This window comes from Pleurodeles waltl, chromosome 7, assembly GCF_031143425.1.
Source record: "Pleurodeles waltl isolate 20211129_DDA chromosome 7, aPleWal1.hap1.20221129, whole genome shotgun sequence".
Taxonomy (NCBI): Eukaryota; Metazoa; Chordata; class Amphibia; order Caudata; family Salamandridae; genus Pleurodeles; species Pleurodeles waltl.
Genome location: NC_090446.1, coordinates 1440696779 through 1440713708, shown reverse-complemented (window position 1 = coordinate 1440713708; position 16930 = coordinate 1440696779). Strand labels below are relative to the sequence as shown.

The window sequence follows — 16930 nt, the reverse complement described above, 5'->3', positions numbered from 1 at the left end:
AAAGGTTTAACAGGCAGAGAGCGGCCCCTTAGGCAAAGGTCACTCGCCTGGGGGTCAATTTTGTTTTAGGCCATTTCTGCCCACCTTAGGGGCAGATCAGCCTATTGTTATTAGGCCAATCTGCCCCAAGGGGGGCAGAAACCACTACACACCAGTTTTTTTTTTTTTTTTAATGAAACTGACATGAGGAGAGCGACCGCTTGGGCAAGGGTTGTTCCCAAGGGGAGCAATTATGTGGTAGGTCATTTCTGCCCCCCTTGGGGGCAGATCAGACTATTTTTATTCGGCCCATCTGTCCCCAAAGAGGGCAGAAACCATTTAGGCACTAGGGATCGGTGTGTGTGTGTTTTGTTTGGAGGGGCAGCCCCTTGGGCTAAGGTCAGTCCCCATGGGGGCACATTATTGATGGCCATTTCGGTCCCACTGGGGGCAGATCGGCCTATTTTTATTAGGCCCATCTGCCACCAAAGCAGAAACCATTTAGGCACCAGGGATTGGTGTGTGTTTTGTTTGGAGGGACAGCCCCTTGTGCTAGGGTCACTCCTCATGGGGGCCTACTGGATACCAGGGAATTAAAAAAATAAATATTTGGGGCTGCCAACCAGTATGGGCACGGTTATGCCCCCACCCGCCTCCCCAACTGAAGGGGGTAACAGTCTTTCAGCCCTCCCTGCAAACTAAAGCATGTAAGAGGACATTCGATTATTTATGGTTTTATTTTTACATTTAGGCCAAGACAGCTTGGCTAACTCCCAATATTGCCCCACTTGGAATGGTGAGCGGATGCACTGTTTGGACTGTGGGACGCTGCCACCTAGATAAATCTACCAGCCCCAGACACATCTGAAAACGAAACAACTGGATGAATCCAGGGTGGTGTGCTTCACATGCGCCTCACACCATTTTCTTAGCCACAATGCCTTGCAAACCTCCAACTTTGCTTGAAATCACTAATGTTCCCTACATTTTTGTGATGGAACCTTCAGGAATCCACAAAATTCCTACTACCTAGCATTGTCACATCTATACCGATACAAATTCTGCCCCACTTGTCAGCCTAAAAATGCTTCTTCCAAATTGCCCCTTTTGGACCCACTTTGGTTCCTTCTCAATTTCAACATGTTTTTGGCCCTTCCCTGTCACAGGTTCTTGGCCCACCTACACAAGTGAGGTATCGTTTTTATCAGGAGACCAAGGGCAAAGTTGGGTGGTAGGAAATTTGTGCCAGTTCAGTGATCCCACACAGACATGTAAGGAAAATATGATTTTTTTATCTAAATTTGAGGTTTGCAGGGGATTCTGGGTAAGGAAACACTAGGGAATCCACACAAGTCACACTTTCCTAGACTCCCTCAGGTGTCTAGTTTCCAGAAATGTCTGTTTTTTTTAGGTTTCCCTAGATGGCTGCTGAGCCCAGGACCAAAAACGCAGGTGCCCCCCCATGCAAAAACAGGTAGTTTTGTAATAGAGAATTTTGATTTGTCCATGTTCTGCTTTGGACCCTTCCCTGTCATGGGCACTAGGCCTACCCACACAAGTGAGGTACAGTTTTTATTGGGAGACTTGTAAAGAAGTTTGTCACTCCCCTCAGATTGCAGAGCTTTTGCATCACCGAAATGTGAGGAAACAGTGTTTTTTGCCATATTTTGAGGTTTGCAAAGGATTCTGGGTAAGAGAACTTGGTGGAAGCCCCACAAGTCACCCCATTCTGGATTCCCCTCAGTGTCTACCTTTCAGACATATATAGGCTTGCTAGGTTTCCCTAAGTGCTGGCTGAGCTAGAGGCCAAAATCCATAGCGTGGCTCTTTGCAAAAAACATGTCTGTTTTCTCTGGGAAAATGTGATGTGTCCAAGTTGTGGTTTGGGGCATTTCCTGCCATGGGCACTAGGCCTACCCACACAAGCCCACTTCGAGTGAGGAATGCTGGGTGGTAGGATGTTTAGGGCTTCCCTCAGATTTCAGAACTTTCCATCAATTAAATTTGAGGAAAACTTTTTTCTTTTTTGGGGCAAATTTTGAGGTTTGCAAAGGATTCTGGGTAACATAACCTGGTTAGAGCCCCACAAGCCACCCTGTTCTAGATTCCTCTAGGTGTCTAGTTTTCAGACATGTATAGGTTTGTTAGGTTTTCCTAGGTGCTGGCTGAGATAGAGCCCAAAATCCACAGCTAGGCACTTTACAAAAAACACGTCAGATTTCAATGTAAAAATGTGATGTGTCTGTGTTGCGTTTTGGGGTGTTTCCTGTCAGGGGAACTAGGCCTACCCACAGAAGTGAGGTACCAGTTTTTTTATCAGGAGACGTGGGGAAACACAGAATGGAAGAGCAAGTGTTACTGCCCCTGGTCTTTCTCTATATTTTCTCCTTCCAAATGTAAGACAGTGTGTAAGAAAGAAGTCTATTTGAGAAATGCCCTGTAATGCACATGCTAGTATGGGGACCCCCAAATTCGAGATGTGCAAATAACCACTGCTTCTCAACACCTTATCTTGTTCACATTTTGGAAATACAAAGGTCTCATGTTACCTGTTTTTCACTCTTCTGTTTTACCAAATAGATTGCTGTAAACCCAGTATACAATGAAAACCCATTGCAAGGTGCAGCTTGTTTATTGGCCCTGGGTGCCTAGGGTTCTTGATGAATCTATAAGCCCTATATATCCCGCAACCAGAAGAGTCCAGCAGATCTAACAGTATATTGCTTTAAAAAATCTGCCATAGCTGGAAAAAGTTACAGAAGAAAGCATGGAGAGAAATGGTTGTTTTTTCATCTCAATTTCAATATTTTCTTTTTTTTATCTGTTATTTTCTGTAGGAAAACCTTGAAGGATCTACACAAATAACCCCTTGCTGATTTTTGTCTATTTTACAGAAATATTTAGCTGTCCAAGATCCACCATTGGTTTCACACCCATTTCTGTCACTAACTGGAAAGAGACTGAAAGCACAAAAAATAGTAAACACGGGGTAAGTCCCACTAAAATGCCAAAATTGTGTTTAAAAAATTTGGTTTTCCGATTCAAGTCTGCCATTTCCTGAAAGCAGGGAAGATGGTAATTTTAGCACCACAGACCCTTTGTTGAGGCCCTTTTCAGGGGAAAAAACACATGCTTTCTTCTACAGCACTTTTTCCCCATTTTTCCCCAAACCCCCCCATTTTAGCTGTATTGTGGCTAATTTCTTGTTCTCTTCCACAAACTCCGGGTACATTTAGAAACCCTGGGATGTTGGGTAAACAAAGGCACAAAAGTGGCGTGGATAGCTTATGTGGACAAAAAGTTATGAGGGCCTAAGCGCAAACTGCCCCAAATAGCCAATAAAAGGCCTGGCACCTGGGGGGGGGGTCGACTTTAGAAAGTAGGCATTTTCTTGCTTAAACCATTCTGTGACTCTGCCTGTTTGTGGATTCCCTGTCTGGGCCAGTTTGACAGTTGGGCTGTTTGCACCTCTCTCTAGACAGTAACACAAAGGGGGCTGGGGTGTAGCCTGCATATCCTGATGACCCATCTGTGCTAGGAGGGAGGGGAGTAGTGGTCACTTATACCTGAAAGGGCTGTGCCTGCCCTCACACAATGCAATCTCCAACCCTCTGGTGTGTGTCTGGGGCCTGGCCTGGGCAAGGCAGGATTTCACAAACAAAAGAGACTTTCGTTTGAAGTAAGCCTACTTCAAAGACCCAAATCCCAAAACCACAGACTTTAGATCACTTCTGGACATCAAGAAGAACCGCTGCCAGGAGAAGAGCTGAAGAGCTGCCCTGTCTGTGGCTGGGCTTTGTGGAGCTATCCTACAGTTGCTGCTTCTGCCCGGTGAAAGGGGACAAAGACTGGACTTTGTTGTACATTCCTGCTTGTGAAGAAATCTCCAGGGGCTTGTCCTGAACTTGCCTCCTGTTGTTGAAGTCTCAGGGCCATCAAAGACTTCCCCTGCCAGCACCTGGACTCTCTGCTGAGACTCCTGCCCTGCCAAATGGTGCCCTATCCAGTTACTGGGGCCTTGACAGGTCAAGCTGGCAGACCAAGATTGACAATCCACGCACAGACGGCTGTGTGGGGCAAATAGACGCACCTTCCGTGACCCGGCTGAAAAACGACGCTCCGCTGGCTTTGCAGCAGAAATCAACGCTCCAGCTGCATCGTGGCTGGAAGATCGACGCACGCAGCTGGAGAAATGACGCGCAACACCCGCTGACAGAGATTGATAACGTCGCAACCCACATAGGGCAGTTTTGCTGATACCGTGTGGCAGGAATTTCAATGCAAACCCCAATGGGCGCAGAAAAACGACGCAACGTCTGCCCGGACCTGAGTGCTTGCCCGGATGGACGCATCGATCTCCTGCGGCGAGGAAAAACGACACACGCCGACCCAAGCTGAGGAGGAGAAACTACGCACTGGCTCGCTTGCGAGTGAGAAATCGACGCATCGCTAGCCTTTTTCGACACACACTCGCCCATGCATGTTATTTTGACACTATCCACGTACTTTTCTACGCTACAAGTGTTTTTACTGTTTTCTCAAGGATGTAAGTCTCTTTGGCTTTTAAAATTAATAACTCAACTTGTGCATGTTGGATTTTTGTCATTTTGTTCTTGTTTTGTTTAGATAAATATTTTCTATTTTTCTAAACCTGTGTTGTAGTGTTTTCACTGAGTTACTGTGTGTGTTGGTACAAATACTTTACACCTAGACTCTGAAGTTACGCCTGCCTGCTTGTGCGAAGCTCCCAAGGGGGTGAGTAGGGGTTAACTAAGGGTGATTCTCCTTTACCCTGACTAGAGTGAGGGTCCTTGCTTAAACGGCGGGTAACCTGACTGCCAACCAAAGACCCCATTTCTAACATTATATGAGTGATCTCTGTACACTAACTGGGTATGAAACCTAATTAAAATACATTCAGAATATCAATTACCTTCACAGGGCCAATTTTCACACTAATTATTGCTTGTGATTTTTTTTCAAAATAAACAAGTGTTTACTTAAAATATCACATTTCACATGTTTAACATGTACATGAATGAACTTAATATTTGATTAGTGCATACAAAAATACAATGAGAACATGCAACTTACCTTCAGATACAAAGGAAAACCACAATAATGGTAGTTGTCTATTCACTATACAATTATGTATTACATGGAGTGCATTATTTATCCCTTGACATCAATGGACGTTTTGCTTCTTTTACTGGGAGTAGCTTTGAAAGGTTCACTTACTGTCCAGATCTATGGCTAATTGTGCTATGAATCAAGAGGTCTTCCTTGACAGAAGTATCGCTTTTAAATAGAAGAATGCCATTAGTGACCCAGAGGGGAATAACGTACTGAGACCTCTCAAGCTGGTAGGACTTTATTACCAGCCAACTTTGTTTAATTGAGGCAATTGGACTTTCTTATACCTATCTATGCCACTGATATTGCTGCTTGAATTACCTTGATATCCATACTATGCAAATGTACATTCATTTCTATATTGCTTGTAGTTGGTGAGGATCATCAATATCATGCTCTGCACTACATTTTCTTTTTATAGGACTGTGTCCTTAAACAATCACTACTTTTTTCAAAGAAAAATATCATCATGCATTTTCTCTCTGAAAGAAAATCGTCATAGCATTAAATGTGATCAGTGGGTTCAAGCTGATTTCTGTAGGCCTTGGTTCTGAAAATCGTAACAGAAATTAGCACATTTATTGTATGTATTTTGCCACCAACACATATCTCTCTCTTCTTTACTGCAGATCACTCTAAATCTAGGATCCAATCAGGCTGCCTGTTATGAAGTCGTTTCTGATGGAGAAGGACCTAATGTCTCCTGTGATTTCCAAGGCTAGATCATGTGCCAGATCATCACCAGGCAACCAGTCACTCCAACTGAGTATAGAAGAAACCGGTGGGCCAGAGCGTATGTCTGTAGAAGAATCAGGAAGTCACTATACATCCCTCCCATCTGACTTGTATGGCTTCTGTGACATTCATAAAAGAAAAGTACCCCCCAACCTAAAAAAGTCTGAACCTCAATTCTCTGTACCTTCTAAGATGACAAATGATGTAGACCCACAAGAATCCCCTAGCCAATATTTGGAAATAGAAGAAGGGCCTTTCAAAGCACTGAGTTATGAAGAGGAGGCAAAACAAGGAATAGTAGAAGACGTTCCAACACAAGAAACACATCTTTTCCCGGCAGAAATAATTAACGACCATAAAGAAAAGAAGAAAAAGAGAAGACGGAGAAGGAAATCAGTGGAGAAGACTGTGGAACAGTTTTTCTACAAGAGTGTCCTGCAGCTGCAGGTTATGTTGTTGGCGGTTCTTCAGTTTTCCCCTAAAATGCCATCTGGTGAGTACAGTGCTTCTTTCTTCCCATAATGCAATGCTGATGCAAAATATAGAGAATGATATGAGAAAATGGCAGCAGAATCGAGGATGTACTTTCATTTCCATAACCTCCCAGATGATCTGATGGCCTTGACCTGTTCTTGCCTTATTACTTAGTTAAGCAAGTAAACATATAGAGCAATAACATCTCAATTGGTTACTTTTCTGGTATTTTGACTGGCACAGAATTTATTTTTGGCACGAATAGTAGCAAGTTTGCATACTGCTGATGAGGGAGATATTGTTGCTCAGACAGTTAAGACACTGTTGCCCGGATTTATTATTTCCTACTGCAGTGCAGCACAGCAGAGAAAGCAACACAGAGCCATATGTATTACAAGTGGTCTGCTGATGCTGTCATCCCCTGCACTGGTGCACACAAAAATCTGTTTAGCGCTACATACAGCCTTTTGACCATGGTAAAGAGCTAAATGTACACTGTCTAGCATAGGATTAGTGCTGGAAGCATACTGTCCAGTACCAAGTCCTATGTCAAGACAAGCTCTAACTTTAATGAATACAAGAGCAACCCAGAATGTTCACATGAACCTTGGATAAATTCAAGGAATAACACACATTCACATGAAACTCACTTGAAAAAATGTTTACATTCAAGCAGAAATTCTGCCTCTGAATTAATCGGAAAAGGATACTCAAATAGAGATCGTTGTCAAATCTGTCAAAAAAAATTCTCGGTTTTACACATAGCAACCAGAACTCAGATGTGTTAATAATCATCGAAGCATAAGAAGTTTTCCATAGTCATCGCAAAAAACACAATAGTGAAGACAGTGCACCCAAGTGAAAAGAACACAGCAAAACCCAATCACTGTTATTTCATCAGTCAGTGGTGTATCATATAAAAAGACAACCGTCATACAAAATTTGAAATCAATACACATAAAGAAAATCCTCTTATTGAGATAAAGACGAATAAGGTCTGTCTTGTTTCCTGCCAATGACTGTCTTTTCTGAATAATTCAGAGGCAGAATTTCTGCTTGAATTTAAACTTTTTTCAAGTGAGTTTTACGTGAATGTGTACTTTTGGTTAGACAAGCTCTAACGCATCCCACGTCCTGGATGTGTGCTGTGCACTGCGGTACACATGCTAAGTGAGGGTTGTTTGGAGAAATTAAAACATTCTTCTTTTTAAGATCTGCTTCAAACAGACTTTATTGTTTGATGCAAACCTCAGAATATTTTAGTAGAATTTGCATCAACAACCAGAGGTCCATGGGTTTAACGATCCGCCCAAGTCACACACCAGTAATGCCTTCTTGGTGCAAAGTGATACAAAACGGTACTTGCACTGGGAAAAGGGCATGTTAGCATGACAAAATTCCTTTTGCACTGGAAAGGTAGTACCCTTGAACAAGTTGCTTTGCATCTCCACACCCAGAACAAAGACCTACAAAATCTGGACATTTTAATATTGTAACCTTTGTTTTTATTCAGTGAATTTCTAGGATTTTTTAAAGCAAAGTAATATTTAATTATCATACATTAAACCAACTGCTGGCATGCAAGGCCATACAGCCAACCTCCCGCATGAGCCAACCCCATGATGCGCACAACCTTCAGTGTGTGAGTGGGTGTGTGAGTGGCTGTATGGTTGAGTGACTGGGTGTGCCTGGTTGAGTGTTTGAATGGCTGTATGAGTGCATGTGTGTAGCTGTGTGGGTCTATGAGTGGGTGTGCTAGTGGTTTTGTGGGTGTAGGTGTGTGAGTTTTTTGGATGTGCTAGTGGATGTGTGAGTGGCTGTGTAGGTCTGTGACTGGGTGTGGTAGTGGTTTTGTTGGTCTATGAGTGTGTGAATGTGTGAGTGAGTCTGAGTAGGTGTATTGTTTTTTTTATTGTTTTTTATTGCAGTCTGGATCCGTGGGTCCCTTGTGGATTCACATGTGGGGCCACCCTAGGCACCAATGAGGATCCATGGGTCTTTGCTCATCCCCAAAAACTTGTATGGGCAATTTCTTGCCCATGCAGGGCCCCTCGGAGAACTCTCCATCAGTCCCATTGGGTCAAGATACCTCTCTCCAGAGCGTTTATATGCTACTTAATATTTATTCCCCCACTTTCCCTCCCCCAGGAACCTTGTTCAAATTCACAAAATGGTAGGCGCAACGTTCTCTCACTTTGCCAGCCAATCATTACAATGCTGTTTGCACGTGGATCCACATGTCTAGATAAACATACATCTTTTTTCTTTAATAACCCCAAAACTACTGAATAGATTTATACCAAAATACAAAATTATCTTTCAAGGCCAGGTATCCCCAACCCGTTGATCACAAGCTACCAGTAGCCCCCAGACACCGTTATAGTAGCTCAGGGCCTTCTGTTTATTTTTAAATAGGCATGTGGTCATATTTTCCTTTAAAAGTTAAGGGAAGACTGTTTATTTTGCATTATTATCATTAGGCTGCAGATAGCAGGGCGTGACAATGAGCAGTGCTTAGTCAGACTTATGACCTAGGCTCAGGATGGGGCACAGAGGTGTAGAACTTAGGCACTGAGGTAGTCAACTCATAAAAGTCCTTGTCAACTCAGTATTGGAGGTGAGTACAAAATGACGTTTCTCAGTGGTATTCATTGGGAGAAAATTCAAATGTAAAGTTACCTCAATGATTAAGTTAACTCTTCAGTTTAATGTTCTCCCATTTCACTATCACATCTACAAACAGCAGGCCTCTTGCTCCCACTGACCAGTACACACTGTGCCTTAAGTATAACTGAAATAGTCATTTTTTAAATGGGAGAAATTTATAGTGCATACAACATTCTTGCAGAACATTTTTCTGCACTTTAAGGCCCATACTTATACTTTTTTAGTGCCGCATTTGCACCTCTTTTTGAGGCAAAAGCGGCGCAAATGCGGCACTAAAAAAGTATAATATGGGCCTAAATTTCTCCCATTAAAGAAAATATGGTCGTATGTTTGTGTTGTACATGTAATGGTGCTACATATGGCAACAGGTGTGTCCTATGCCATAAATACATACAACACAGGTCCTCAGTCACCCATACACATATATCCCATTCATAAACACACATTCATATCCTCAAAGGCCATGCTGTCACTGACACAAATGGCAGTACTTTCGTAGTGCCCATAATCAAAGTATTTTGTTCAAACCATAGTATTTGGCTTGATGGACAATAGGCTTAAAGTCAGTGAAGTAGTGCGTGGCGGTGTCTGGCAACAATGCACAAGTTGTTTAGCCTTTAGTACCTGTCCATGATTAGCTCATCAAACAGAAAAGTTTGGACGAAGATCTAACACTCTGCCAAATTTGGTGTAATTCTTTCCAGAGATTCAGACTTTGGTTGTGCCTATAGACTTAAGAAGTACTACTGCAGAAACTGCTTAAGAAAATTACATTAATTTGGCATGAAGCTAGCTCTTGGTCCAGGAAGCATGGTTTTTGTGGTTTGGTGTAAATCCATTCAGCAGTTTTTGAGAAATGAAGGTGGAAAAATATTTGTATATCTGAACGGTTGCTCTTAAGGAACATCATTTAAAAAAAAAAATAGAATGTTCTCATCGGCCCAGGGAGTTTTTTTTTTTGTTGCTTTGGCCAATTCACTCCCACAGGCATTATGAAGGTAAAAAATGTTACTGGTTGGGGGTGCACAAATAAAAAAAGGAAGTGGCGCCCGGGACCAAAACCAAACAAAACATTGGCTGTATTTGCTGCAATATCACAGGAATCACGGCAAACAAAATAAATAAATTGCAAAGGGGGCATCAGGGAGGCCCTCCTCCCCAAGCCCATTTTGTACTCATAGGACCCCATCCCTGGGTTCCTTAATTTAAGCTGGGGGCACGCGGTCTTCCTCCCCGGGCCTTTTCAGGCCCCAGGGACCCCTTGCCTCAAGGCCAACTTCATAAAAAAAGGGTAGGGGAACCACACACACACCCTCCCTGAGCCTTCATAGGCCCAGGGACTCCAGCCCCTTGCCCGTGTCATTTTAAAGGAGAGAGGAGTTACATGGCTCCCCTCCCTGAGCCATCTCATTCCCTATAGACCCCATCCCCTGGGGCTAGCTTAATTACTCTATCCCGAGGAGCTCATCCACAGGACAGAGTAGTTTCCTTGCCAGTGTCAGTGCAGGCTGGGAAACATGTTTGCTCCTGGCAGGCGGGTGCAAACATGGCTTACTTCCCTGCCTGAAGCATCGTGGACCGGGAAGGCATACCTGCTTCCTGCTAGTAGGAGTTTAAAAATGCTTCAGCCGGGTGGGAGCAGACTTGCATTTCCCTGCCCTCACTCCTTCGCGGAGCAGGCATAAATAACTACTTCTTCCAAATGGAAGCAATGCCAACTTCTGCACTATGCGGGGAGCATAAACAAGTGGTTTGTGGGTGCCGTGGGTGAAATAGAAGGCTGAGGACATGTTCTATAACACCATAAAGGCAAGTCAAGTGCATACATAGCCCTTAACTACCACACTCCCCTATTGAAAATATCTGGCCGAACATGCCCCTTCCATATTAATATTCTTTTGTCCTAGGGGATGGGTTCATCGGGCCCATTTGGGCTCAGGGAGTGGGGCCACATGCCCCTTCACCTAGAAAAATTGTTTTTGGCCCCGGGGGACAGGACCCCTTAAGGCTCAGGGAGGGTTCCATGCACCATCTTCCCTATAGTTAATTTCTGGTAGTGCTCCCCCTCTTCTACTGTAAATTATTTTGACCCCAAGGGTTTGGGTTCCAGGTGCCAGTAGTGGCTACTTGCGCCCCTCCCCTAGCAGGGAGCTAGCTGTTTGCAAGGGGTTGCCCACAGGGGTTGGCTTTATGTTTGCTAATATAATATTACTTTACATTGAAGAATCCTAGAAATTCTCTGAAAATTATGTATCTTAAAGAACTTGGAAACTCACTTTAAAAAACAAAGGCAAAGTGATGCTATAGATATGTGAAAATGCCAGTACCAAAATAACATTTTTAACTTAAAAACAAAAACACAAATTTGTTAACTCTAAATTGCGCCCTGCCATGCACTTTTTAAAACCTCACATATTAAATCACTGATGACATGTTCTATAACACCATAAAGGCAAGTCAAGTGCATACATAGCCCTTAACTACCACACTCCCCTATTGAAAATATCTGGCCGAACAGTACCACCCTGTATGAACCAGACCTAGATGTACCTTTATTGTGGGCAATACTCCCAAGATAGCACTTGCCACTGAGGTCTGTCTCAAAGCTCATTTTTTGATTAGGGTCTCAGTAGGTTTGATGGCAACTAGCCATTTCTGCACCCACAGAAATTGTGCTTGAAATCCGGGACTCTCATCCTCTTTTAGCTGTGTGGCACCTTAAAAATGCAGGCTGAAAGATACACCCAAGCAGCCAAAAGAAAAATGGTGAGGTTACAACATTCCTGTAGGCTGATCAGAGATGTGATTGACATTGTCCAAAGCCAGTCGCTGAAGGATCCTGAGCCAATGTGTATAGTATACATTTTTTGAAAAACAAAATATCTTGGCTTACATCAGAGCTAAAAAGATGGAATTGGATAAGTTACAAATGCTGGACCTACAGCCACTTGTGTATTTGGCATGCCACAAGCATCTGGCGTGTGGAATTGCTTTACTGATGGAAAATTAAACACATATGTACAGCGTAACCTCACCTGCTGAAGAAATAATCTTGTTTTCTTGCTTCTTTGTGCGTGGCACTGAAGAAGTTGGCCATCTCGGAGTATAGAACGGTGGAGCAAGTGTACAGGGGCATAGCTTGGTCAGTAAGATTGGGTGGGGTGTGAGCTTCAGATTTTCCAAACAATCACTTTGGCATAATGCATGCATGAGAAGTGGAGCATGATGGGAGCTTAAGAGTCAGTGGAAAGGGAGAGAAGTGTGGATTGTCAGGTGTACTGAAAACAAAATATTTTGTAAACTAACCAACCCTTTTTTTAAACTTCGGAGAGGAGAGAGTGTGTGTATGTGTTTTGTGTACATGTAAAAATCTCAGGTGAAATATGACAGACAACTCACCATACCCACCTGAACGCTCCTGCACCCAACTATTTACTAGAAAATACATTCATAAGGGGGGGTATAGCACCCCAAATTCCCCCGCCCCCGGTAACTACGCCCCTTGAAGTGTAGGCAGAGAGACGCTAGGGGTTAGATGTATGTAGTTTAATGTTTGTGATTTCTTAATAGCGAATCTTAGTGATTCGCCATAAGGAAATCGCAAACTGCAATGTATCATAGTGTGTTCGACACTGTCAGCGAATCGCAGTGGGTCGCAAATGGGCCTGCCTCATCAATATTGATGTTGCAGGTCGCAATTTGCGACCCATTGTGAATGGCTACAGTCACAGGGATGGCGGCCTGCTGGGGTCAGCAGACCACCATGTCTGTGATTGATTTTAAAGAAAGCAATCTTTTTTATTTTGTAACACAGCCTCTTTCCCTTAAAGGAAGACGGGATGCATTACAAAAAGAAAACTGAAAAGTTTTCTTCATTTTTTAAGAGTAGGCAGTGATCCCCCTCATTCCCTCCCGTTTGCGAATGGCAGTAACTACGAATGTTTTGCAACCGCATTCCCGGTCTCAAAACATTTTTACATCCCCGTGCTACTCACTATTAGGAAGATATGCCCTTGGCACCCTATTTTGCAAGTTGTTAATAGGTTACCAACTCGTAAAATAGGGATGGTACGTGGCAAAAAGCCTTTTACCCATTGGGCCGTTTGCGACTGGTAAAATAACTTAACACATCTGGCCGTAGATTATGCTATAAGCACATGGTTTACATCCGCAAGAATTTCAGACAAGGTTGAGGCAGCTGGAGCTGTTGACAGTTGCTCCTAACAAGTGTCTCACAGCGCCCTGAAGTGACCACTGCGCGATGTAGGCACTTGTAAAAGACTGAAACAAAAAGAAACTAGCTGGCGTCAGGTTTGACAGACCGATCTCCCATCTTTGTGCCAGTTGTATCCAACAGTACTGGACCGTTTATATCTAAAATACTCTACTGTTCCCATAAAAGTCCAACGGAGAACCTCAAAGCCCCCTTGTAAAGTTGCTCGCCAACAACTACCTGTTAGCGGCCAGCCATTTAAGATGCGTGTGCTGCCCCCGACCTATCCCGAAATTATGCTCAGTTTAAGTTGAGACATGCCAAGATGAGGCCTGGCTTGCAGGTTTTAGAGATGCACGTAACTCTATTCAGTTAGAAAATACAAATAAAACAAATTGAGAGGTATTTGGTACTTTGAGGACCTAGATATTTGACGCTGAGGGTTTCACTTTTAGATCGAAATTGACAAACCACTACGAAGAGTGCACACTGCAGTAAATCAGTTCTTTGTACAGCAACACTTAACATGCTCTTTAATTTGTGAATAAAGTGACAGAAGAGACCTTCGGATACTAAAATGCAGCTAAATGACCACATAGGCAAATTCTCTTGTTTACTGAATGCTGTAGCGAAAAGGTACATGGGTAGCAGAGATAGAAATTGCATTTTATAATGACAAACAAACAAGAAACTACAAATCACTGCTTTAAAGTCTGTTTTTAATGGCAGTGTTACATCTGCATCCTGTGCAACTAGCTGTCACGCATAGGTTCTTCTGTTCTTTGAGTACCACGTCATTATTCCCACCCACTGACATTCCATTACTGTCAGTCCTTAATTTGTAAATAAAAACCTGCAAGTGCCCAGAGCTCTCCTCTTAAACACGCGGCTGCTGCATTTAAATGTGCGTGCACGGAATACTGAGGCAGCGTAATCCGGAAGCTATCTCGGGCCCCTTTATTTAAAGCCACTCCCTGCCCCTTCAGCTCACTCTTGCAGCTTTCTGCTTTCTCCAATTGGGACGCTTTTTCGTTTTTGTCTTCCTCCGTCTTTCCCATATGTGTCTTTTGCTCACAGTAAGAGCTTGAGGCAGAAGGATAAGTGCCGGCTCTGAAAAATAAGTGCCGGTGCTCAGCATCGGAAACAACAAACACAAATTAAGGACTGATTACTGTATAGGGGTGTTGGGCCCTTCCTTGCATTCAGTGGTTTCTAACATTTGTCATGCTGTCAAAGTTCACCGCCAAGGTCCAACCATATGTCCAGACCAGGTGTGTCCAGACTAGGTCCAGAAGGACCAGAGGCATACCAGAATTCTTGGGTAACCACTGACTATGGAAATGAACTCAATTTCGAGTACTTGTATGTTACTGTATCTAATATAGAAACCCTGAAACTCTGGGCTGAGTCTGGCCTTCCTTGGCTTATGTTGGAGAACCTTCCTCTCGATTTAGCTTTTCAAGACATCCTGCTATCATTCATACCAGATGGGCGTCCACAGTCCATGAAGGAAGTCCAGAACTGCAGTTTCTGCCACCGTATTGACTACACTTTCTTCCAAATTCTTATATGTGGGACATTAAAGAGGATTTGGTTTTTTTTTGGTTAAAGAAATTGTGTCTTTCACTTGGAATTTTTTTTATTGGCTTCTTTCTTTTGTACTGCAAATGCCCCTTGCCTGTTTCTTCTCTAGACATAATCTCCAACAAAACATCTTACCACAGCCACCAGTAAAGGATCAAAGAATAGTGAAGGGCAAAACGGCATACGTTTTGAAAGATTATGGGCCGCATTACGACCCTAACGGCCGGCGGTAAGCTGGCAGTAACACCGCCAACAGGCTGGCGATGTTCCGCCAGCTATTATGACCGTGGCGCAATAGCCACGGCCATACCGCCGGCCCTTCCACTATACCGCCAGGCTTCCACCTGGCAGTCATAATCCCCATGGCAGCGGTGCAAGCACGGCTGCCCTGGGGATTATGAGTCCCCGACCGCCAGCCTGGCCATGGCGGTAAACACCGCCATGGAAAGGCTGGCGGTAAGGGGTACTTGGGTTGCCCCTGCACTGCCCATGCAGTTTGCATGGGCAGTGCTGGGGCCCCTATGCACAGCCCCATCGCGCATTTCACTGCCAATGCGCAACGGCTGCTACTGCACCCACTGCACATCAGCATTGCCGCCGGCTCTATTACGAGCCGGCAGCAATGTTGATGTGACTTTTCCGCTGGGCCAGCGTGCAGTAACACTTTTACCGTCTGCTGGCCCAGCGGAAAAGTCCAAATAGAGAGCTAGAAATACCGCCAGCCCTGGCAGTATACTGGCACCCACAGCTTTGGCGGTCTTCCGTGAAGACCGCCGAAGTTGTAATGAGGGCCTATGTAGTCTGGAGACCTCGGCCAGTTCGTGAGGTTGCCAGTCAAGAATTCTCTACAGCTAAAATGAGAAGTGTCCCCTGCCTGCGCTACCAGAGACACTCATGCCATCACCCTATTCCAGTTAACTGCAGGACCGAGGAATGCTGCAAATTAAAACTCTTCCTCATACTGTTTTTCTTTAAATTAATTGTTTACATCGTCTATACAGGCATGCAAGCCCTCAACGCCAAAAGTGTGTTTGTTTTTTAAAAGCGAAACAAGAGCATACATTTTCTGAAGTGCTGAATGAATTCATAATCTCTAATGTTCTTCTGTGTTTTGCACATATCTTAATTTTCATAGGATTAAAGGTTTTCGGGACAAGAAATCTCTTTGAAGTCGTGAGTGGTGTGTTCCTGAACCTGTTTAGAGGCCGCGCCCTTGGCTGGGCAGGTAAGTTGCGCAATATGAATTATTGATTGAATACTGCTTCAGGAAGTCAGCTTGCTTTGTACCTGGTGCCAGGAAGTCTGCCAACCCTCCCCATTATGATAATTCTCATTTGGTTTGTTCACAAATTAACACACAATAACCAAAAGAAACCATATAACATAGATCAGTACAATTTGTTTGCTTCAAGATACATTCAGATACCCGAAAGTGTCCAACTCCCCAGCAGTGTCCCCACATATCTACCTTCTTCCAGAGGCTTCGAAATGTTATAGTTGAATGATGGAATAGCTGCCACTGCTTTATTTTTGAATTCACAGTAGCTGTTTGCGCTTAGCTCACTGAGTCACTGTGCTGACTATAATTGTGCTTTTCTAATCTTACTTACAGCCTTAAAACCAGTGGCTTCAAGAGTTTGATTTAAAGTCACCGAGGTCCGACAGTGTTTCTCTAGTGAGTGTTGGCCCTTGGCAGTCGGGCATCTAATTATTCAATTTGAAAATATACTGGCTACATGTCAAAACATCTACAGATCTATATTTTGGAAAGCCATCAGACACCAAAGTGTTCTGGGATTGGACAGTTCCAGCTTAAAACCCCAAAAGATGACCTTGCTTTTTCCTCATGAAACACAAAAGTTATTGACGATTGTAGGAAAGCTCAACAGAGCAAAGATGGTCCCATGTCATCAGACACGCATGGAATATAACGCACAAGTTCTGCATTCTAACGCTTCTTTTCTCCATTGGTTGTAGGGCGTGTGGCATTCATCCTGTTCTTACTGAACTTCCAGAGTACCTCTGGTGAGTGTTCCTTGCATCTCTCTGACATGTACCATTAATTATGATCAGTGTATGTATTTCACTATATGAATGGCATAAATGTAAGTTTTCATCCACTTGCATCTTCCATGTTTTTCCTAG

The 16930-nt window shown here is 43.6% G+C and overlaps 1 protein-coding gene across 6 annotated transcripts in view; it reads left to right on the top strand.

The window, feature by feature from the left end:
* LOC138246457 (uncharacterized) overlaps positions 1 to 16930 on the top strand; it is an 85504-nt gene that overhangs the window by 18166 nt on the left and 50408 nt on the right. For 4 of the 6 annotated variants that reach the window (XM_069201086.1, XM_069201085.1, XM_069201080.1 and 1 more), the window contains exons 2-4: positions 5742 to 6340; positions 15921 to 16010; positions 16763 to 16810. In XM_069201086.1, coding sequence (XP_069057187.1) covers positions 5779 to 6340; positions 15921 to 16010; positions 16763 to 16810 — 700 coding nt within the window. In that variant the 5' untranslated portion in view covers positions 5742 to 5778. Of the gene's footprint in view, positions 1 to 2873; positions 2969 to 5741; positions 6341 to 15920; positions 16011 to 16762; positions 16811 to 16930 lie in introns of all 6 variants that reach the window. The other 2 variants (XM_069201082.1, XM_069201083.1) reach the window with 1 other exon arrangement.